Genomic DNA, 25931 nt, shown 5'->3' with positions numbered 1-25931 from the left:
TATGAGAAACTGAAGTATGAGGTGACGTGAAAAAAATCATTGATCCATTTAGTTGGAAGAGACTCCAAGCCTTGGATGATCAGATTTATATGTTCTAGGCGTGAATTTTGCCACTGTTTTGGATCACATTAGCACATAGATATCTTTAAAACTAACATACTGATACTAACATCTAAAAAAAATTATTTTAATTTCACACAACCTTTTAAAATGCTTTTTTTGATAGTTCACATTGTTAGTCTTAAAGTGAATAATTAAACGGCACGTTAATCCTTTAGCATTTGCTTCAGCCTTTGGAATGGCGGCTTCTGCTGATGTCAATTTGATGGCTTCCATTGCAATTATATAGCAAATATTCTTAACCAAGCTTCTCTTACTGTTAGATTGCTATGGGGGAATTATACACAAAAGAAAGCCCTGCACCCTACTCAGGGGCCAATAAGCCAGGTAAGCGGCCGCTTAGGGCCACAGGAAATCTGAGGGCCCCCAAATAAGTATAAATGATACTATAAATTTTATATAACATCGTTTTCTATCATATTTTATAAAGTGAGGGTCCTAAAAAAATTTATTTTAACGTAATTATTCTATCTGGGCAAATTTGTCCTCCACCTTCAATCATGGAGCAGTCCAACAGTCAAATCAGTAAAGATTTAGTTTTAAAAATGAAACAGTTCATTTAGTACAGTTGAAATCAAAATTATTAAACCCCCTTTTAATTTTTTTTTGTTTATATTTTCCAAATGATGTTTAACAAAGCAAGGAAATTTTCACAGTATGTCTGATAATATTTTTTCTTCTGGAAAAAGTCTTATTTGTTTTATTTCGGCTAGAATAAAACCATTTTTTCAAAAACATTTTAAGGTCAAAATTACTAGCCCCTATAAGCAAATTTTTTAAATTGTCTACAGATAAAACCATCGTTATACAATAACTTGCCTAATTACTCTAACCTTAGCCTAATTAACCTAGTTAAGCTTTTAAATGTCACTTTAAGCTGTCTTGAAAAATATCTAGTCAAATAGTATTTACTGTCATCATGGCAAAGATCAAATAAATCTCTTATTAGAAATGAGTTATTAAAACTATTCTGTTTAGAAATGTGTTAAAAAATCTCTCTGTTAAACAGAAATTGGGGAAAAAATAAACAAGGGGGGCTAATAATTCAGGGAGTTATAATAATTCTGACCTCAACTGTATGTTTAGTTGTGAATTCATTTAAGAAAACAAATCGTTTCAAAAGTTTTACAAGGCGCTTTACATGTTATTATTACTTTGCATTAACATAAAATGTAGAAAATTAGATCGAATAATATAAGAAAAAAAAAACAGCAAAATAATAATTAAAAAATTAAACTACAAAAGATGCATTTTAGATCTTTTGGGGCCCTGGCTGGAAGTGTTTAGGGCCCCAAAATCACTAAATTTCAGTTTACTTCCATTTCAGTTGGAAGTACATCAACATACTAAAATAAAAGTCTAACTTTAATATTGTTATTCCAACTTCATACCCATGTTATCATTATGTAAACTTGCTCATAAAGCATATTAACAAGTACACACACAGAGAGAAATGAAAGTATCTCACCTTGATCTGGCTGGCAGTGACTCCGTTAATGGCATTCTGCTCCTCCTCTGCGCTGTAGGAGGGATGCTGCCACTGTGTGGTGCCTGTGGGCACGTGCCAGTAATAGGTGCCTGTGCTGTCGCGTATAGTGCGCCATCCTGGAGGCAGATCTGAGTCCAGCTCCAGACTCTGATCATTCCAGATGTTATCTACACAGAGACAGGGATACCGGATTAATCTGGATCTGATGTGTTATTAACCTTTCATATGCATGTTACTCGAGGACAGCACACATGGATTGTTGTAAATGTGCCATGTTACATTTTCCACCTAGTAACACAGAGCCAGCAGCCCTTAAACTCAAACAGATACATGTACAGTCACACACACGCTGCAGCTCAGTAAGGCAAACACACCCCGAGGCGAGGTCACTGCGCTCACATCAACTCGTGAGAGAGACAGACCAGAGCCTAATCTGCCCACACGACACACAGCCCAAAATGAGGTCAAAACTAAAAGCAGCTCTGTTTTATTAAAAAGGGCTGGACTAATGTTCATTTCCATTATCCCTGCCGGTCTCTCTCATGCTGACATTTCAGACATGCAAATGTGTGTGCGCCATGGCATCAATGATTGTTATTTTGTTACAATATACCTATTATAGATTTGAACTTTGATAAACATGTATATATTGATTATATTATAAAAAAAAGAAAAGAAAAAAATATGAAAATAAGGCACCTGAAATCATACCGATACAGCAAGCAGAACGTTTGCTTAGTCCCTTTATTCATCAGCGGTCGCCACAGTGGAATGAACCGCCAACTTATTCAGCATATGTTTTACACAGTGGATGCCCTTCCAGCTGCAACCCAGTACTGCGAAACACCCATACACTCTCATTTTCACTACAGCCAATGTAGTTTATTCAATTCAACTATATCGCATCTCTTTGGACTGTTGGGGTAACCGGAGCACCCAGAGAGCACCCAGAGAGCACCCACGCGAACACAGGGAGAACATGTAAACTCCACACAGAAATGCCAACTGAATTCTTGCTGTGAGGCGATTGCGCTACCCACTGCGCCACCGTGCCGCACAGGTTATTACAGTTAACTGAAACTAAAATGAAAAAACTAAAATATGATTGTTACTGAGAATAAATTCAATAGCCGCATTTCCACTATCGGGCCAGTGCGAGCCAGGGCTTTAATCGGGCCAGGCCGGGCCAATAGCCCGGGAGGTTGAGAAATGAGGCCAAAATCATGTCGCGTTTCCACTGTCGGGCTAGTTGCTCGCAGCGCGTCACGCAAACACCGCCCCAGAACGTCCCCGAAATCAAACGTCACACAACCCGTCACACAACCCGCCCACTTCAGCGGGAACAAAAAACTCAAATTATAACCACAAACACAACCTGGCATCACTACGAGAGTTGGAAGATGGAGAACACCGAAGCGATTGTTTTTTTTACTGTTTGTGGTCTGTTGGTGTAAGGCCAGACAGCGATCCCTGGATGAGGACATTCGAGTTCGGTGGCATTTACTTCGAACACAGATTTTGGCTGCAAGGCGCAAAAGAGCAGCCGAGCGACGAGAACGACGTATACAACGACAATGTCCAACAAAATTCAATCCAAATGAAAAATAAAAGTAAACGAAAAATATAAGAAACAAACAAAAATGCTATTAATATGAGTAAAACTGTTGCTAAAATATTCTTGGAGATCCACTGGTAAGTGCTACTATGCTTGCTGTCTTTACATTCATATTATTTTAAGCCTATTTTTATTTTTATTTATGCTTTTTTAAATGTATTTTAATTGTCCTCCATTCACTACAATCACATAAAAAATAAATAAAAAATAAAAAATACATCATGGGAATTTCTGGCAGAAATTCACTAATAAAATATTTGAGACTTTTTCTGGTATGATTAGGAAATTTATAACCCTATTGTTCTTTTACCATTAAACAAATAGTTCATCCCTTACTGGAAATACTGTTGTTGTTCTCTTCCTCAGTTCATCTAAGATGTTTTAAACTTAAAGGCATTTCAAGACATTCATTCATTCATTTTCTTTTCGACTTAGTCCCTTTATTAATCTGGGGTTGCCACAGCGGAATGAACCGCCAACTTATCCAGCATGAGTTTTACGCAGCGGATGCCCTTCCAGCTGCAACCCATCACTGGGAAACACCCATACACTCTCACACACATACAGACAATTTTCATTCATTCATTTTCTTTTAGACTTAGTCCCTTTATTAATCTGTGGTTGCCACAGCGGAATGAACCACCAACTTATCTAGCATATGTTTTATGCAGCGGATGCCCTTCCAGCTGCAACCCATCACTGGGAAACATCCATACACTCGCATTCACAAACATACACTATGGACAATTTAGCTTATCCAATTCATCTGTACCTCATGTTTTTGGACTTTTGGGAGCACCCGAAGGAAACCCACACAAACATGGGGAGAACAAGCAAACTCGACACAGAAATGCCAACTGACCCAGCCGGGGCTCGAACCAGCGACCTTCTTGCTGTGAGGCGATTGTGATACCCGCTGCGCCACCGTGCTGCCCCAGTTGATGAATAATAGAATCTAAAGCGTAGAAATGAATGAGCTAGTCTTCATCAACTCACTGTTTTACATAAACAGTAGAAACATTAGCTCATGCACAGCAGATCTCCAGTGTGAGTCAGAAGTTTTCTCAGGTCAGTCACTGATGAATGATCTGGAGCACTGAATGAGTTTGCAAAAAACACCATTGTACATTTCCTATTATTCTGGGTTGTTCTAACAAAAAAGATACATTTGTACAAACTGGTCCTACACTGGTATATTATTAACTTGTAGAAGAGCAGAACTTGGTAGAATTGATTCACCCAGGCCTCTAAAAATAACCAGTTTGAAAGGATGATTAGATGTCCTACCACTGACCAAGGCTGTGAATTATTATAATATTGTAAACAATGCACTGTAAGTTTTTTAGCTCAGACCAATCATTTTGCTACTGAAGGAATAAATGCATCATCAAGAGCCACAGGTTTTATGAATCCCCAAGGATCACAGCTTCAGCTAAAAATCTTCTTTAATGTACTAATGTACTGCAAATTCTCATCTTTGGGTGAACACTCCTTTACACTTGTTATTTAACCATTCTCAGTGAATGCTTTGATACGTACCCTAATGATACAAAAGTCTTTAATAACACGCATACTGAATCTAAGTGTTTAGATGATGCACAGTATCTCACAAAAACAATCCACAATCAGGGTAACACATAAAAGCTTTTGCCAAATAATTAAATGTAAATTTGAATAAAGAAGTAAATATGAAAAATCCTAATTCATATAAAAATTTGCTAAATTATATATGATGCATCATTTGGGACTAACAGTAAACATTGTCTAACTAACTAACTAACTAACTAACTAACTAACTAACTAACTAACTAACTAACTAACTAACTAACTAATTTTTGTGTGTGTGTGTGTTTTACTTTCCAACGGCCTTCATTTTATACTTTTTTGCACTATACGTTGCAACCCAGGCTCATTATTGATAAGTACCCCTGTACTCTACATTCCTGGACAGCACGAAATACGTCCCAGGAGGTACTTTTTTTTGCAGTTTTTGCTTTTACTAATTTGCCAGAAGACGCTATGTATGCTTTTTCAGATCTCGTATTTCTTTTGCGAGTGCCATTCTCACGTAAATCCAACCACAGGCCACTGTCGACTGACTGACCGACTAACCGACCCATCGATTATACCACCCACCCCCTTCCCTAAACCCAGCCGCAGTGTTTTTAAAAGCAATCCAGAAAAAGAAAAGCCCTCGCGGCCACTTGATTTTTACTGTTTTCAGCTCTTACCACATTCTCACCCTATTATTTACTTGTTTATTTTATTTTTTACCTTTTGTTTTATCTGCTTTTTGTAACCATTCTTGACCAGACAAGAACCCTGTCATCGCGGTCTCCTCCTCTCTGTGTTTCAAGTTCGCCAATGAATGCTTTGTGCTACTGGGCAAACTGATAACAGTGGAATAGCCGTCCACTTAGAAGTAACCATCTGCTGGTAGTTCTAAAACAAACAGAAGCAGCTGGCGGCGTCATGCCGCCCTGTATCATTCATTTTAAAAACAAAATGCAGCCATACTTAGCTCAGACTACATAATTCTTGCTCTCCAGTAATGTATACGGGGCTACGTGTTTTACAGTATAGTCATATACTTCTTCTTTTTTTTTTTTACAGTGTTTATGTGTGTCATGGTCATCTGTCACATCTCCTGGTGATTTAGTGCTTCATACTAAGGCATAGGGCTACTGACAGAACAGCAAGCCGAAAGAGCAGCAGTGTCTGCTGAATTTTATCTCTAGCCTGAGAGAATCTTTTAACACAATGCATCTGGAGAGGCCTGTCCACCCTCACAAATAACACAATGTGGAATGCTGAAGGGGACGTTTGGGGAGAAAACAACACTGTAAAGTGTGTGTGAGTGGTACTGGAACTGGGTCAGTAGAGACAGGAGATTGCATGGGCACTGAAGAGTCATCCCTGACATTCAACTAACACAGAAACGCAGAGAAAGTCTGAGAGCTTAAAGTGAAATTTCACAAATGACATTTGCACATGCATTCTAATGTGCTGCCTTACCAAACACAAACAACAAATCTGTTCTGTTCTATATGAATATGAGAGATATACACATACATTACTGGTCAAAAGTTTAAGAACAGTACCATGTTTTATGTTTTTTTTTGACTGAAGTCTCCAGTGAAGCAAATTACGTATTTTTTTTTTTACACATTCAACTTTTTTGGAACCACTATAAAGTAAAATAAAAGTTTTGTTGTTCTTTGATGTGACTCCTCAGTCCCGCTTTACATTAAGTGGCCTTAACTATTATGTACACTGAAATTAATCATTTGTTACAATGTACTTATTGTGTAAACTACATGTTTTACATTGTACTCATGACTGATTAAATAGATGCATGCAGTACCTCTGTGATATATTGATGTAATTGCATTTGTAATGACATGGTTGGCCATCCTTTACACCTTAACCCACCCTTAAACCTACCTATACCACCGAATCTGTCCATAAGCCTACCCATATCCCACCTCAAGAGCACAAGAAGTGTTCTGCTACACAGTCCCTGACAAAAGTCTTGTCACTTGTGTACAAACTGACTTGAAGTGTCACTGAAGTATATTTCTAATCAAGATTTTTTTACAAGAAATAGCACATTTATTCCCAACAGCTTTTGTAATAATGCTTCAGTGCAAAACGAAACTGTCAAAAAGTATTCTAATATTCCCAGCTTTGTTAAGGCCATTGAGTCAATTTTTGCAAAGACATAAGTGTTGTCGCCTTGTCATATGAGCTTCACCTGTGACTAATAATGGATCAATTAGGTCTCAGGTGTGTATAAAAAGAACCCCAGTACACTAGACCGTCACATCAACTGCAACTAGACATCTGCAAACATGCCTAAGATTCACCCTGAGACTAAAGGGTTGATTATCAAGAGGCTGAAGACAGAACAGTTTGTCGGATTCTGTCTCGAAATGCCCTCCATGGCCGAATCAGTGACCAGAATCTAGCACTATACAAAAGGCAATTGAAAAACCGTGTGGCATTTGCCAAGGCCCACAGCCTGCTAAATTGATGGACAAGTGGCAGAAGGTGGATTTTTCAGATGAATCTTCTGTTGAATTACACCACAGTCGCCGTAAATATTGCAGGAGACCTACTGGAGCCCGCATGGATTTGAGATTCACCCAGAAAACAGTGAAGTTTGGTGGTGGAAAAATCATAGTCTGGGATTACATCCAGTATAGGGGTGTGCGAGAGATCTGCAGGGTGGAAGGCAACATCAATAGTCTAAAATACCAAGAAATCTTAGCTACCTCTTATATTCCCAACCATAAAAGAGGCCAAATTCTGCAGCAGAATGGTGCTCCATCTCATACTTCCATCTCCACATTTAAGTTCCTCAAGTCGAAGAAGATCAAGATGCTCCAGGATTGGCCAGCCCAGTAACCAGATATGAACATCATTGAACATATGCGGGGTAGGATGAAAGAGGAAGCATGTAAAACAAAACCAAATAATATTGATGGACTCTGGGAGGCATGCAAGACTGCTTTCTATACTATTCCTGATGACTTCATCAATAAATTGTATGAATCCTTGCCAAACCGCATGGATGCAGTTCCTCAAGCTCAAGGAAGTCATGCAAGATATAAAATGTGGATCTCACAGCACCACTACTTAATTTGCTGACATATATTTGTATTTGCAATAAATTTGTTCAATTTCCGTATAGGCGACAGAACTTTTGTCTTGCCAAAATTTGACTTTTCTGTTTTGATTAAATAATAAATCTTGTTTCAGTGAAACTAATTTGTTTCAGTGCATTAAACATCATTTGGGAGAGTTTTAGCTTTTCATATGAGCTATTCCTAACACCAATAGATTAATTAAAAGTCAGGTTAATAGCAGGTGTTCCTACAAAATAGATAAGTGACAAGACTTTTGTCAGGGACTGTACATTATGAACACAGTATGTACATTGTATTTATTTTTTGATGCAAGTGCATAGTAACTGACTCCTCTTTTTAGTGAAAATGTGCAATTTTCTCAGGTGTTGTTAGTAGGGAGGTAAGTTTTCTGTATTTTATTTTCTTATTTATTTTTCAGGGAAGTTTGCTCTAATTTAGCTAGTTTGGTTTATTGTCATTTATTTTGGCTTAACCCCTCCCGGTGTTATTTTGCTTCTAATTTTTTTGTAAATTAATCATATTCTCCTGTTGATTCTCAGTGGTTTGTGTTTTGGTTTATATTTTGGGGAGAGAGAGCATGGGGACACCAGGCATTTTATTTTTAATCCCTGTTATCTTGTTACATTTTGGTTAAACTTCTTTTTGATTAAGGATTTTTAATTTAATTCGTAACAATTGGGGGCTCGTCCGGGATTTGAACCCGGGACCTCTTGCACCCGAATCGAGACTCATACCCCTAGACAAGTGTCCAACAATAAAGAAAAACACACTTTCTCATGCTATTTATATATTATTATGTGTTGTTTTTCTTTATTTTTGCTATTTCACACAATACCATTTTATGGAATTTTTCAGTAAAAAACAGTGAAAGAATTGATAAAGATAGTGACGCCATGTTTTCTCAAACATTGAACTACATAATTTTTTTCTTCTACAATGGTGTTTTAAAAAAGAAGGACTAGCTCCATAAAAAAAAATTTGGCTACTTGTGTCACGTTTCATGGTTGGGGAAAGAGGAGGAATCAGGTGCAATACAAAAGATGGGTTTAATAAATATGAAATAAAACAAAAGGGCAACAAAAACAACCCAGAGGGGGAAAACATTGATATCCACTAACCAAACAAACTTGACTGGGCAGGGCTGGCAGGGATCAGGGCTGGATTGGACAGGACAGGACAGACCTGACTGGAATAACAACATATGAATGACAACAAACTGGCACAGGACAGCAGACATGAGCAGATTATAAGAAGAGAGAGTGACTATGATACGTTTTTTTGACGTCTCTTTTCATTTTTGTTTTTCCACCGGCACCTAGACTGCAGCTCTGCACATAAAGTTTGGCCAGAGGAGAAATGGTCGTGCCCAACTGAGCCTGGTTTCTCTCAAGGTTTTTCCTTCCTTCACTTTCGTAAATTGGTGAAGTATGTTCCTCACCCAGCCTGATCTCACGAGAAAACGTAAGTATTTTACGCATTGTCAGTTTAGTGGCTAATTCGTACAAATTCGTACGAGTTTAGTCGTACGAAATTGTACGATTTTAAAAAGGAGGCGTGGCACCTAACCCCACCCCTAAACCCAACCGTCATTGGGGGATGAGCAAATCGTACTAAACTGTACGAATTAGATCATACGAATTCGTACGAATTAGCCACTAAATCAAAAAGTTACAAATTGCCGTGAGATTGTGTTGTCCTCACCACTGGCTTGCTCGGCATCGATGGATTTGCTCTTCAGTGTTTGGACTTTCAGCTGTAAAATTTAAACCACTCTGATCTGAACTCAACTTCTACTCTGAAAACTGGCCTGACACAGTTTCAGTTTACTAGAACTTCTATGTTAAGCTGCTTTAATACAATCTACATTGTAAAAGCGCTATAGAAATAAAGATAAACTAAATATAATCAATATTGTCCTTTGTATGTCTACAGTACGAGCCAATGTTTGTTCTTGTTCTGTGTATATATATCTGGAAAAAAAAGTTTACAAAATACACTCACTGACCAAGAACTATTGAGTAGTAGTGTATATTTTTGGAGTGTTTGCAGTGTGTAGTGTTGTAAAAACAGGTCTGACGAAGAGCTAAGTTAAGAGAAGAGAAAGGGGTATTACTCGGCTTTGCTTTCGGCAGATTTGAGAGCTTGTAGAGTCCTGCTAATGCCACAATAATCTTACAACACAAAGGCCTGTGGGTTTAACCTCTAAACCAACACCTCAAATCTGCTTCATTCCAATTAATCTTGTCGCCATCCAGAGGGTCGCTAATAATCAGCAGCTTCGTCTGAAGATAAATTCTCAAACCATTATGACGAATTTCCAAGAGCTCGCATATTATTGATCAACCCATAGCAATATTACCCTGAAATGTCTCAGTGTGTTTTATTTTCTTCCCCTTGTGCCGCCATAGCGAATGAGTGTGTAAGTGTCTTTGTGAGTGTTTGTGTGTCTTCTACCCTCCGCGGAGATCATCAATCATGTCCAGAATGAACTCTCCTCATTTTCACAAGCCGCCCTTCGCCTCCGTTCCTGACAGGCCATAATAATCGCTCTGTGTTGCCATGACATTTTAAGTGTTTGGGGCTGACTAGCTGCGCTGTCAGCTGGCAGAAATAAAACACAGACAGAAAAGGCTGAAGGAAAAAGAAAGGCTATTCTCAGTCTAATTGTGATCCCCATTCCTGAAATGATGTCTGCTGTGTTTGGAGCTGAAGGCAGTTTTAATAACGGTGTAATTTGTAAAACACAGACGCCTCATTGGTTATGGCTTGTTTCTCAGGCTCAGAGGCCAGCAGATGACTACTAATGGATATTTGACAAAAGGGGTCGCTAATGTACAACACATCTGTTATTTGACACCAATCTTCTTCAAAGGAAACCCATACCTGCAGCATATTGTACATACGTTACATTATTGTATATATCCATTACCAAATGTGAAATGCAACTCTGGTTTCAGAAAAATCATGGATTCTAAAATCTTGAGTGCATTGGGGTATAGCTTCAGCAAGTCATGGCCTAACTTCCTGTAATTGTGGTATCACAGCATTGCGCGTAGGTGGTGCCGCAGTTCCCATCAAGCACCCACTAACAACTTGAAGGCTATGTCATGAGGATGAAGCGCTAACAACAGATTGAATGCTGAAAACAGCATTGGGGGGGTTGAGAAGAGGATGTTTGTGAATTATTGATGATCTCCTGAGAAAACCTGCACTGCATGATCAGTCCCTATAGCAACTGCTATATAGGGACTGTGCCTGTTTGTGTATGTGTCTAAGATGGTGGTGATAATAAAAGTGTCATATAAAGTCATCATTAAGCACTTTGAGGAATGAGTGAACTTGTACATGTTCTGAACAGCTGTGTTTGCTTGAACACAATGCTAGGGCGTTGTGGGTGGTTGACAGACAATTTTAATATGCTCTAAATCCTTTCAAGTATATTGTAATTGTATTATTACTATCATTTAGTACTACTTGCCCTGCTCTGAATGGCATTGAAAAAAAACAGTGTTTCTGGATTGGGAGGCAGGTGCATAAATAAAGATATTAAGATCGCAGGCTCTTAAGATAAGCCTGAATTATACTTCTGCTTTGAGTGATCACGTTACCTCACAGCGCATTAATTACATGTAGATAACATTTTTTTTCTGCGTTTTTTTGTTTTGCTCTGGCAATAACATTTCTGTAACATTAAAAGGCTGGGGGGTTTCACTGTGTCAAGTTTTGTTGCTGGTGTTTAGGGTTCATGCTGGAAATACTTGCAATGCCATTGTAGCAGTAGCTCAAACTTTCATATTCATTCAAGGAAGAATGAGGTAGGAATTGGCAAACATTCAACAATTTTAATCATTCTCATACCTGTCAACATTGGGATGTGAAAATAAGGGATATGCCCACCATAACACCCGCACCCCTAAAAAATCCCCAAATTACTAAATAAGTTCATCTGGAGCTGTTTCATTGTAAATAAATAGTTAAACGGTCAGCAATATGTTTTCTTATTATTATTATTATTTACAAAAAAAATTAATAAATAGAAATTAATAAAATTAATAGCTATTATAAATAGAACCAAGTTACGAAATCTCAATCTTTTCTTCATTGTATAGCTTACACATTCTGATTAAAGTGCAACAAATTAATCTCTAATTTATTTAGATTTTTTGTTTGATTAAATAACAGAGGTGTCACTTTAAAAATACACATATCTATAAAGGCATTCGACTGCTTTCCTAACTGTTTATGATGATTAAGAACAAAATTAGTTGTGTTTGGAAAAAAAAACACCAAGATCGACATCTTTAGATGTTATTATTATTAATTATGTGTATATGTCTGTTCAAACACGCACCCAAAACCCAGACTTTAGCTCGACTTTAAATTGCGTGTACAGAATCCGTTTGGGAAACAGCATCTATTTATCACTATGGAGTGCGGCTGACAGTTACGCACCACTACATGACTGTTTTGAGGATTTCATAGGAGAGGCGACGGCACCTGTAATGAAAAGAAGGGGAATCGTGCCATTTTTATATTTATTTTAAAGTGTTTTCATGCCTAAATAATCTGAAAGCACAGAACAGATTCACATTTAAGAGCGAGGGGCATCCCCTGGTGGTTCGGCGGTATGGGTTGCCTATATTATTGCCACATTTCATAGATTAAAATTGTGGGAGAAATACAGGAAAATACCTTTACGGTAGGATTGACAGGTATGCATTCTTCTTCCTCTATCAATTTTCGGCACTTAAAAAGGCAACATAACTTTAAACATAAAATAACCACAAACTAAAAATATCCATCTGGAGCTGCTCCACAGGATTGAACACTTAATAAACACTTGCACCACTGGCTTCGGTCTACTCCCATTGCCCTCGGCCCCGCCCACACACGCCCGAACACTCATATATCTTGCACTATGCATCGTCACAATTTGTATTTACATTTTTGAGAGGTGCGCATCAGGGTATTGAAGTGTGTACAACACCTGACCTCATTACAGAGGTAAAAAAGTGCCCTTCAGTTGCTAGACCATCTCTGGACACCAAGGGTATAAGTTTTGGACTAACTGGCAGTTGTTAATGGTTAGGGAATTGGACTTACAATCAAAAGATTGCAGGTTTGATTCGCGGCAGGAATTGAAGGTGGGGGAAGTGGATGATTTGTATTCTCTCTATTTTCAATACCCAGCTGAGATGTCTCTGAGCAAGGCACCTAATCCTAATTGCTCCCCTGGTGCTTTAAGCAATACCTGCCCACTGTTCCAGGAGTATGCTAACTGTGTGTGTGCTCTTACTTCTCACTTGTGTTTGTCCACTTGGATGGCTTAAAAGCAGAGGATGGGTAACCATACTTGACAATGTAACACTTTAGTTTAGGTCACAATTCACAGTAATAACAAACAATAAACTAACACCACTAGCTTAATAAACTACTAATTTTCTGTTTATTAATAAATAGTAAGAACTTGGGTTTAGGTTTTGGGATTAGGGATCCAGAATAAGATTATACTTTATATAACTACTGATGAACAGTTAATATCTTAAAAATATGCAGATAACAAGCTAATACCATGAATTGTGACCTAAACTAAAGTGTTAACCTTGACAGTATTCACATGTAAGTTGTACTCACTCAGATCTTATTAGCTGGCATCTGTTACACTCACTCTCTTAAACTTCACTGCTGTCTGGATCACAGCTCCAATTTAAGTTCCAGTTCTACCCACACTATTTAGTCTAAAAGGTTTCAAACATCAAGCATTATGCCATGCATAATTCCTCTGGTTCTGTACAACCAGCTCCCAGTTGGATTTAGACTGGTATTTCTGGTATGGGAAGTAGAATTTGACTTGCTGTTTCTGGCTAGGAAAACAATAACAAACAACCTACCCAGTTTCACTTTAAATGCACCAAGTGGTTTTCAAAGCAGCATTACTGATTTGGACGACAGGTGCATGAACAGGAGAACATGTCAGGCCTTTAGTATACTGTCAAAATGTTTTCAATAATATTGCTCTATTACATATGCAACTGCTAAGGTGTTCTGTGTGATTGCTATAGGGTCTTGCTGTAGTATGAACAAAGGCTTTGTACCTCACCTAAACAAGCCATTTACGTTTAAGCTATTTATACACATACTTACAATTCAAGCACTGCTAATTAATGAAAACCCCTAACAACTTTTTTCTTAACCAGAGACCACTCATGTGGCTGACCAGCTCTGACTCCCATGAGCCTCTGAAACAACTGTAATAAAAGACATCATGACTGCACTGATTGCACTCAATTGATTATTTATTTTTTTTTTTTGCAGCCACTTTCAAAGATAAGGTGTCGTATGAGGTAAAGAACAAAAATCTGGATGTGCAATTAACAGAAAGATCACGGTACTCATAACTCTTGCTTTGGATTGCCCTAAAAACTGGGTTATAACCCTCCCTTACTACAGCCGTAAGATGCATCACACTATAGTGAAATCTGAAACAACAGCAAAATCTGCATTGGAAAACCTTTCATCTTCGAATTCCTTTCACTAGCAAAATTCTGAAAGAAACATTTACAGTTTACATTGCAAAATGTTCCATTGTCTATTCTCAGCATTCAAAATATGAAGCACAGCTTACACAAAAGTTAATCCAAGCAGCTTTCTGTTGTTCAGAGTAGACAAACTTCAACCTGTTACAAAAGCAACATTGATTCTTGCAGAAATTATTGGATTTCAACCACAAAAATGATCAAACAATGGTAAGGGTATTAAGGGTAACCTCCAATAGGGCTTGAGTGTCCATATATGTGGACTGCATATTTTAGCTCTTAAGTGGCTATAAAAATACTTTGAATGTTTTATATTTTGTTACAGACATACAGTGTCTTTCTGCAACTGTTTTGCAGCATATGAATATCCCGAACACTATTTTTAACTGTCCAAAATGAGGGAAAAAATGTTTTTACTCTCTGATAGTTAAAGCGAGTTAAAAGAAAATCAGGAAAAAGTGTTTTATGTAAATTCGGACCACGAGTATATGGACATAATTTTTCTCTAAAAGTACATCATATCGAAGAGAAAGAGAAATAAAAAAAGGCATGTAAAAAACACCTTGGGCCTTAAGAGGTTAAAAAGGGAAAGTTTCACAACATTGTTAAAATGATTCCTGTTCACAGAGAACCACAAAATGACAAAAAATAATATTATATTATGCATGTCAGTGCAGTAATAAGCAATCTGTTACAAATAATCCTGTAATCTGCCATTACTTTTGCATGCCTACAATCTGAACACATAAAATGAATGTCCATGATGTCCTTTTTTAACAAAAACATAGATTTTAGAAACTCATTTTCATTCATTCATTCATTCATTCATTTTCCTTTAGCTTAGTCTCTTTTTTAATCAGGGGTCGCCACAGCGTAATGAACTGCCAATATCCAGCATATGTACGTGTAATCCAGCACTGGGAAACATCCATACAAACTCATTCACACGCATACACTATGTCCAGTTTAGTTTTGTTCAATTGATGTACAGCGCATATCTTTGGACTGTGGGGGAAACCGGAGAACCTGGAGGAAAGCCACGGCAACACGGTGTTGGGAGAAACTCCAAACTCCACACAGAAATGCCAACTGACCCAGCCAAGGGATTGAACCAGTGACCTTGACAGTGCAACCTACTCTGCCACCGTACCACTCCAGAAAGTCATTTTATAAAGTCAAAAATGTCAAGCCCCAAAAACAATTGTCATGTATGTGAACTGTCAGAACGTTTTCCATTTTAAGTAAACGGTATAAACACACCCTAAATGTGACAAGACTTTTAGCAATGCTTCTGTCTTGCCAAATATATGCAATGTGAACAAAGCTGTATATGCTTTTGCAGTGTATTAGCATAGAAGGAATTAGCAACTATTTTTACAAACCCAAAGGAAGCACTGTTGGAAAAAAAGAAAAAAGCTCAAACTACATCTATGTTTCAATTCTGTTGGAAAAAAGGGGAGAAAGAGCGAAGTGGGAGGAGATAATTCAAGCTACATCTGAAAAAAAAAAACATAATCCCAGTGACGTTATGTCAGTGGTCAGATAATCTTGATACTGTTATGTCCGTGTGAGGTCAGACTTGGAAGATTAAGACTCGAGGTGGAACTTATTGTCCATCTGGGACTTAATCCTTGCACCTTCAATAAATCAGGAAGGAAGACACAGCATTTCATTTTAAGCATGCTTATGAAGACATCTTCACAGGGTGGCAGACAGTATTCAGCTACTGAAAGTACAGCAATATTGATTAAACAAGGAAAATTTGACTCAAGAAGCCCCTGCCCGCAGCGTACAGTCAGCACCAATCAGCATTGTGTCTGAACGCTTACTGTCTTTGCCTTTGCATTTCCAGAAGCTAGTCCATCATTCACTGTCTCTCATTCACAGACAACAGACAAACACACCCTTTGTCACGCACACACATACACATCTCTTCTCAGTGTGTTTATCAGAAGTTATTTTAGGAGCGATGACGTGGAGAGGACGCGTCGAGGACAATTTCTGCCTTTGTACAGCTGGGTATTTGGTTTATAACATGTTCTTTATATATATATATATATATATATATATATATATATATATATATATATATATATATATATATATATATATATATATATATTTATATTATCAATATTTTAATATGTTTATATATATTATAAACACCACAATTTAAGGTTAAAATTCATATCAATGTATAAAATAAACTTTTTTATTTCTTATTTATGTGTGTATTTCACTGGTTCTGAGGTGTGACAGTATTATTACGTATTACTTAATTATTATTGTGACATTGTTTTTGTTTTTACAAGTATGCCTTAAATCAAAATTATTTTGTCAGTTATAATATATTTTAGTTACTTACTCATAATTAAATAAAAATAAATGCTCTTTAATAGAAATTTAGATTGTAATTTTACTACACAACATCTCAATCGCTATTTTGTAAACAGAATATGAAAATTACATGATACAATGTGATGGTTTTCAGGTCAACAGACTTAGATCACTATAATATTACTTTATAAAATAAAGTCATGAATTTTTGTTTGCGCTCTTTATGTTTGGAGCATCGAGAAATTCAATCACAGACATTTCTGTTGATCTCCTAAATGCAATAGAAAATCGTTAGAGATCAAATTAGCAGCCGATTCGAATGTTATCACTCGATTGTATGGGCGTTATCAGTGGTTATCAGCTGATAGATATGGGCCAGTATTCTCGTGAGATCAAACCGTTATATTAAGTTTGTGAAATCGCAATGAGCTCAACTGCATGACAGATTTTAGTGATTACAAAATAAGAGCGCTTTTTAGGTTATATAAAATCCTTTCAGAATCTGAATGAAAATGTGGTTGTTCATGTTCCTAAGAGCTTCAACGGCCACATATATGCTAAAGTTTCAACAGTGACAGCGTCAAGCAAATAGAGATTTATTCTCGAACTTGGAGTAACTGATATAGTAATAACTGAGCAATGGATAAAACAAAAATTCACAACAAACATCTAAAGCCTAATTCACTAATTCTGGAACGTCGGTCAGGTATCTGGTCTGTGCTAAAAGTATTTCTATTAACAAAAACATAAATAATATTAAACGCAAAGTATTATTGACTGCGGATTTTTGCAAAACACAAATAGTCAAACTGCAACGATAAGAATCTCAACCGAATAATAAAAGGAGTTTACTGGAAGATATGGCACCCCTTTATTGATCATGTTGACCATATTAAGTAATACCATAAATATATATGTATGTATGTACATATAATTTAATTTTTATTTTATTTAATTTTGTTTTGTTTTCATTTTTAATTTTTGTTGTTGTTGTTATTATTATCATTATTAACATTGCTATGTTTCTCCAAATACTTTTACTTAAAAAGTAATTTTAGACTGAAGTGATCGACAGCTATGTTTTGTTCTATTCTAGCTAGGGGTTGTAGGGTTTGTGAATGGATATAACTGAAAATTAATTAAAAATATTCAAACAAGAAAAGGAGTTTACTGGTTTATCTGGTGCCTCGTGATGTGAAATCAAATCATGGTGCTCTGTTTCTATAATCTAATCCTCCAATAGATGCATAATCCCAACAAAACCACACAGGTCACACACACACTGTCCATGATTGTATGTGTGTAGCCCTGGTCTCCAGCAAAAAACAAATGATTTTCAATAATATCAACAGGCAAACTTTTTAGACTTTTGGATTTGGGTGTGATTAATCTGTATAACTAATTACATCTCACTATGTTTGTCAAAAGCAGGGTCTTCAAACATCTGGGTGGGTCTAGTATGACACAGCACCTGTAATTAAAGTCCATTAGCGGGGATGTGAATAATCCTGTAGATGAAGAGAAACTCTTTTTCTGCTTACTCTGACCGCTCTAGCCCGCACGGCACAGATGTGGAGAGAGCGGCGAAGCAGAACAAAGAGGAGGAGAAAGTGTAAATGCATCCATGCACCTACCATCATAGTTGACGATGATAATGGCGAGCATGTAATCCTTGCCCAGCATGGTGTCTTCCCGAAAGCCCCCCGAGGTTAGCTCAGATACATTCCAGTCCAAAGCGTCCCAGCACCACCGACAAACTCTGCGGCACACACTCACACACAGGGTGACCACTGCACTCAGTGCCAAACAGCAAGAGATACACTCGCATGCCAAGAGGATTAAAGCCCACACTCCTCTTCTCCTCTCTCCGTTTATTCCCCCCCCCTCAGGTAATGTCACTGCTGTCTAATCAGCATCATCTCTGTCTTTTTGTCTGAGGCTTGTAGGATTAAGCTCTTCTGTTGTCTATCGTGTTCACTGTCGTTCCATCAAGCTGAGAGAAACGTAGATTCTCTCTTTTTCTCTGTCCGTTAATGTGTGTGTGTGTGTGTCTCTCTGTGGATTTTGTAATTCAGTAATGCCTGCAGCGATTCTCCCTCCTTCACCCCATCGCTCGCTCTCTTTGCCCCCACCGAGCTCATGGTGGTGCCTTAAGGATGGCTGAACACACAGCTGACTAAGGCAAACACAGCCATCCACTCCCTATAATAATAATAATAATAATAATAATAATAATAATAATAATAATAACGCAGGTGTCTATTTTAAATGTATTGCAGCATTATATATGTACTGTATATCCACAGCTGAGATTAGTACTGTTCATTAATCAAACAGTGACATGTTTCTGAGAGGAATTAGTGTCTCCAATCTGTTCCACACAATGAGGCAGAGAATCACCATCTGTAAAGTGAAGGGTAAAGCAAATTCATTTCACTTGCTTTGAAATTCATCATATTCACATTCAACCCACCTTTTATTTTAGGCTATACCACAAAATATGCTTTTAGAGATTGTGTATTTTATGCTGTGTGAGGAATTGTGTAGTAAAATTTAGTGTAACAGCTTAATAACAGGCTTCCGGGAAACATTTAAGCACATATGCGTTTCGCTGTGATTAGCAAGCTAAATGCCGAGGCGTTTGTTACGTTAAATAAACGTAATAAGATAAACATGAGTCATACAGCCGTACTGGAACTCTTCGCTTGTGGTCAGTAAAGGAGCTGTGGATGTGTGTAGGTTTTGTTGGTCCACCTTAATTCCTGCCGTCATGAAGTCGAGTGAAGTCCGTCATCGTCCAGCCTCCGTTTGCATCATCCCTCCGGTTGCCGTGGCAACTTCTCTGTTGCGAGCGTCTATCTGCTTCTGCGCTGTCACAAACAAAGAGGAGCTCAATGGAAAAAAAAAAAAAAAAAAAAAGAGGAGCTCGCACATTTCAGTCTAATAATAATCACAAAATATCACATAAACGTGTTTTATGTACGTATGTCTAACCTACAATTTATTTAGGTTATGACCGAATTCCTAAAGTAATCATTATTGTGAAAGTGCAGCACAAACTGTTGCCTTTTACTAGATGTTATCTAAAGTTACTATAGATTCTTGATTAAAAAATATATTTAAAGAACTGTGATTAAGGATGACATATTAATGAATAGGCTACGCGGTGCCGCAGTAGGTATTGCTGTCGCCTCACAGCAAGAAGGTCGCTGGTTCGAGCCGCGGCTGAGTCAGTTGGCATTTCCTCCGGATGCTCCGGTTTCCCCCACAGTCTAATTATATTATATTATATTATATTATATTATATTATATTATATTATATTATATTATATTATATTATATTATATTATTTTACATTATATTATATCATTTTATATTATATTATATTATATTATATTATATTATATTATATTATATTATATTATATTATATTATATTATTTTACATTATATTATATCATTTTATATTATATTATATTATATTATATTATATTATATTATATTATATTATATTATATTATATTAATTATATTATATTATATTATATTATATTATATTATTTACATTATATTATTTTACATTATATTATTTTACATTATATTATATTATATTATTTTACATTATATTATATTATATCATTTTATATTGTATTATATTATATTATATTATATTATATTTTTACATTATATTATATTATATCATTTTATATTGTATTATATTATATTATATTATATTATATTATATTATATTATATTATATTATATTATATTATATTATATTATATTATTTACATTATATTATATTATATCATTTTATATTATATTATATTATATTATATTATATTATATTATTTTATATCATATCATATTATATTGCATTATATTATGTTATTCATTTATTCATTTTCTTTTCGGCTTAGTTACTTTATTAATTTGGGGTCACCACAGAGAAATGAACAGTCCCCCACAGTCTAATTATATTATATTATATTATATTATATTATATTATATTATATTATATTATATTATATTATATTATATTATATTATATTATATTATATTATATTATATTAATTATTTTACATTATATTATATCATTTTATATTGTATTATATTATATTATATTATATTATATTATATTATATTATATTATATTATATTATATTATATTATATTATATTATATTATTTTACATTATATTATATCATTTTATATTATATTATATTATATTATATTATATTATATTATATTATATTATATTATATTATATTATATTATATTAATTATATTATATTATATTATATTATATTATATTATATTATATTATATTATATTATATTATTTACATTATATTATTTTACATTATATTATTTTACATTATATTATATTATATTATTTTACATTATATTATATTATATCATTTTATATTGTATTATATTATATTATATTATATTTTTACATTATATTATATTATATCATTTTATATTGTATTATATTATATTATATTATATTATATTATATTATATTATATTATATTATATTATATTATTTACATTATATTATATTATATCATTTTATATTATATTGTATTATATTATATTATATTATATTATATTATATTATATTATATTATATTATTTTATATCATATCATATTATATTGCATTATATTATGTTATTCATTTATTCATTTTCTTTTCGGCTTAGTTACTTTATTAATTTGGGGTCACCACAGAGAAATGAACTGCCAACTTATTCAGCACATGTTTTATGCAGCGGATGCCCTTCCAGCTGCAACTATATATTATATTATATTATATTATATTATATTATATTATATTATATTATATTATATTATATTATATTATATTATATTATATTATATTATATTATATCATTTTATATTATATTATATTATATTATATTATATTATATTATATTATATTATATTATATTATATCATTTTATATTATATTATATCATTTTATATTGTATTATATTATATTATATTATATTATATTATATTATATTATATTATATTGTATTATATTATATTATATTATATTATATTATATTATATTATATTATATTATATTATATTATATTATATTATATTATATTATATTATATTATATTATATTATATTCCTTTTGACTTATTTGTTTACTAAGCGACAAACACGAAACAGACCAATATAATCAAACTCGGAGCGTCTGCAGTGTTTCTGGATACTCAATCGAACTCAGAAGGTTTGATCCCTCGGAAGCAGACATGGCGGACAAGGTTGGTGTGCCAGCGAACTTACTTTCATAAAAGTCACTTTCAGTTCTCTATATTTGGTACTGCACTCTACTGTTGTAAAGCTCTTTTTGCACGTTGTTTTGTGGCAGCGAGACCAATGAAAGAAAACGAAAGCAAACTGGTGTTCTATTCGGTGTTGAGATGGTCAACGTAACGTTATATTATTGCAAGTTCACAACAGAAAAACTACATGTGTTTCCCTCACGGATTTGTTTTTCATTATAAAAATACACTTGAATTGTATCCTGAAATGTCTTTTAAGAATATTTAAAAGAAATATGTAAGATGGTGGCATTTGTAGTGGCACACCCGCGATGACTCACTTCAACCACAACTATGCCGCGGTTTGTTTGTTTGTTTGTTTGTTTGTTTTTCTATTACTTATTGGGGTAAATTTGGTTTTATATTCAAACATTTGGACTTTGGCTTTAGATAAAATATTAAAGCAGAATTTAAAAGGGTAATACAAATCAATTATAATGACGTACTTTTATGTGACAACTTTATTATTTATTTATTATGTGACACTGTATATTACAGTATATTGTTTACCACGCTACTAGCATTGAGGTAAAGTTAGTTTCATATTCGCAAAACCCTTCAGTGACAATTTGTGACATGCTTCTTATGTTGTTAACCATGGTACTTTGAACATTCTGTCTGAAATCACGTATGTCTTGAAAACAACATTAGCACTATTTATTTGACCGTGAACAATAATGTACTTTGATATTCATTGGCTGCTAATATGATTTCCCGACTTTGAATTCACAAGGAATGCTTTTCTGATATTATATTAAGAAGGTGAAAGTCTGAATGTGCGAATATAAAACCAACTTAAGCCCAATCTGTTTCTTGTGCAGGATCCGTTCAGGCAGCTGAAAGATCTATCTCTGCTGAAAGACCAGCTCGAGGACATTCAGCGGCGCGTGGAGGGTGAAGTTGGTGTTGGCATCCCACAGGCAGGACATTTTTCTTAAACTGAAAATTACTGACTGTAATGTATATACACCCCAAAATAAAAATGACATAATGTAATACGCACCTTCATGTTGTTTCACTTCCCTGAGACCTTTGTTTTTCTTTAAAACACATTTTAGATGATATCCTAGAGCTCTCTGACCCTCCGTAGACAACAATGGTTGCGAGACGTTCAAATTCCAGTAAAGGAGCCAAAGCATTTCATGAGGCTTTTTTAGTGGTTCAAACTGTAATATTATGATGCTCCAAGAACACCTTGTGAACAATTCAAATGGAACCACTGAAGTGACATGTAATTTTTTTTAATGTTTTTGGTTCCTTTACTGGACTTTGAAGAACTAGTGATCTTTGTTGTCTATGGAGAATCAGAGAGTTGTAGGATTTCATCTGAAATATCTTAATTTGTGTTCCAAAGATGAACAAAAGTCTCAGAGGATCTGAACTACATGAGGCTGAATAATCAATAACAGTATGTTAATTGAGAAAGTATGTAAAGTGAACTATGCCTTAAATCATTATTTTCCACTTCTGTCTTTTTCCAGACAAGCTTTAATTTAAACTTAGAAAACACTTTAAAAAAGACACAAATACTAAATGGTGTGGGAAAACAAGGAAAATCTATAATCCAAATAAAAATGATGATGAATAAATATAGATGTTTTGATTGAAGAACGTTGATCGTGTTTTTATAAAGAGTACATTTAATTTTTAATGATCCATTTAATATTATTATGTTTTTTATAGATTTAATTATTTTTATTTTGTTAATTTTTAAAAGTAGTTTGAGAAAAGAGAGAGATTCATTTAGTTGCACCATTCACATTGGTATATTGGTGCAACAATCAGGTTGCAGAATTGAAAATTACATTCACTTAGATTAGGATTGGGTTGATAGACGATGCCATCGCTGATGGCCGATAGACATCACGATCCTCCGCCCCACTCGCGAAAAATACACTCAGCCCCGTTTAAACTGACATGTCTTAGTTATAACTTCAGCAACTTCACTGGCTTCCTGTTAAATCACGTATTGATTTTAAGACTCTGATTTTAACATACAAAGCAGTGCATGGGCTAGCACCTGATTACATTTGTGACCTGGTAACTCTGGCCACTCCCACCCGCAGTCTTCGTTCTTCATCTGCAATCTTGCTGTATCAGCCATGCTGTAAACTGAAGACTATGGGTGGTCGTGCTTTATCGTACAGTGCGCCTAAGTTATGGAATGGCCTACCCACCAGCATCAGGAATGCTGTTTCTCTGGAATGTTTTAAGAAACTCCTTAAGACTCACCTTTTTACCGTTGCTTTTAACTTAGATTAATTATTTTTGTTAATTTTATCATCCAATTGTATTAATAGTTCATATTTTATTGTGGTCATTTTATTTTTTGACTGTTTATATTGTGCTGCTTTGTTTGCCTTGTATCTCTGTTAGCACTTTGGGACTGAGAAAAGCGCATTATAAGTAAAATGTATTATTATTATTATAAAATGGCATTTTAGGACGAAAACGATTAAGTCCACGCTGGCGTTTCATTTAGCATTTCTGAAAAGCCCTCCTTCCACACTATACAGCTGAAAACACTGAAATCACGGGATCACACAAACACACATACTGTACACACAGAGTCATGAGCTCCAGCAGTCAGTGTTTGCTTTGAGCACAAAACCCCAGAGAGCAGTGCACATCGGACAGTTTATCAAGGATGTACCACCGGATCGCGTCTCACTATAGTTGTTAAAGGTGGTATTTAATTCATCTTGTCTCTATAACGACTTTTCGGTCTTTTGAATCTATCAGGTAACGTGTCACAGTGTCAGTACACTGCTTTAATCTTTCGCTTTCACTCTTGTACTTCGTAAGTTTAGCAAAAACCTCAGATACTGTTGATTGGTTCCTGTTGGTTGGGCACATTTTTTACCAACTAAGTTTGTCGACACCATTAAAATGACACAGATCGCTCTGCCTGATGGGTAGTAATTTGTGTGTAGCTTATCTTTATTTATTTATGATTTGGTTATGGGTAAAACAAAGACCATGCGAGTCAGGTAGTTGAAACGGTAGGCTACAAATGATGAATTCCTTATGAATAAATTAATTTTTCATAAATAATTAATTTACAGTCGCCTACGACGACGATGCCCATCACGATGTTTCACATTAGACATCGTACGATGGCAAATTGGTCGACTTTGCCCAATCCTAACTTAGATTAAATATAGCATAACATGAACCTTTAAAGACAGACCTACTATGAGCGATGAAGTTGTTCAAAGATGGTTTATGCTTTTATAAAATCCAGTTTGTTTGCAGTATTTCCAGGAGGCAGCACTGCTGAAATAGCGATTTGACACAGATGCACTCTTTATGTTTCCTTTGTTTGTCTACATTTTTAACAATATCAGAAGTCGTGTAGTTTTCAATAAGAAATCTTCCATTAAGCATGACTACTTAAATATAAGTAAGAATAATACAGCCTTCAGCAGGTGAATTGACCAAAGCTTACATTAGGTTGGTTTTTGAAGATGTATAATGTGATTAAAAATTTGATGTTTGATGTTTTTTTTTTGTTTTAAAAGTGTTTCTTTTGCTGTTAAAGGGATAGTTCACCCAAAAATGTAAATTTACTCATTATTTACTCACCCTCAAGTGGTTCCCAAAGTTTGTGTTTTCTTTTCTTGAACACAAAAGAAGATATTTTGAAATTAGCTAAAAACCTGTAACCATTTACTCCCATAGTAGGAAAAACAAATACTATGTAAGTCAATGGTTACAGGTCTTCAACTTTCTTCAAAATAACTTTTAGGTACAACAGAGGAAAGAAACTCATACAGGTTAGAAAGAGTGAGCAAATGATACATTCTTGGGTGAACTATCCCTTTAATAACAGACAGATACTTTCC

At 35.0% G+C, this 25931-nt stretch overlaps 2 protein-coding genes across 2 annotated transcripts in view; one reads left to right on the top strand and one right to left on the bottom strand.

Annotated features, from left to right (window-relative positions):
• The window catches only part of apbb3 (amyloid beta (A4) precursor protein-binding, family B, member 3), a 48599-nt gene extending 29872 nt beyond the window's left edge, over positions 1 to 18727 (bottom strand). The window contains exons 1-2 of the mRNA XM_056445719.1: positions 18381 to 18727; positions 1589 to 1776 (exon numbers count right to left, since the gene is read on the bottom strand). Of these exons, the coding sequence (XP_056301694.1) occupies positions 1589 to 1776; positions 18381 to 18429 (237 nt within the window). The 5' untranslated portion in view covers positions 18430 to 18727. The remainder of the gene's footprint in view (positions 1 to 1588; positions 1777 to 18380) is intronic.
• A 3248-nt stretch (positions 18728 to 21975) lies between these two features.
• The window catches only part of LOC130214607 (SLC35A4 upstream open reading frame protein), a 4751-nt gene continuing 795 nt past the window's right edge, over positions 21976 to 25931 (top strand). Inside the window, exons 1-2 of the mRNA XM_056446381.1 lie at positions 21976 to 22026; positions 22908 to 23006. Coding sequence (XP_056302356.1) covers positions 22015 to 22026; positions 22908 to 23006 — 111 coding nt within the window. The 5' untranslated portion in view covers positions 21976 to 22014. The remainder of the gene's footprint in view (positions 22027 to 22907; positions 23007 to 25931) is intronic.

The sequence above is a fragment of the Danio aesculapii genome, chromosome 21 (genome assembly GCF_903798145.1).
Source record: "Danio aesculapii chromosome 21, fDanAes4.1, whole genome shotgun sequence".
Taxonomy (NCBI): domain Eukaryota; kingdom Metazoa; phylum Chordata; class Actinopteri; order Cypriniformes; family Danionidae; genus Danio; species Danio aesculapii.
Note: the sequence above shows the minus strand (reverse complement) of the source record. Positions and strands in the feature narration are given on the sequence as shown.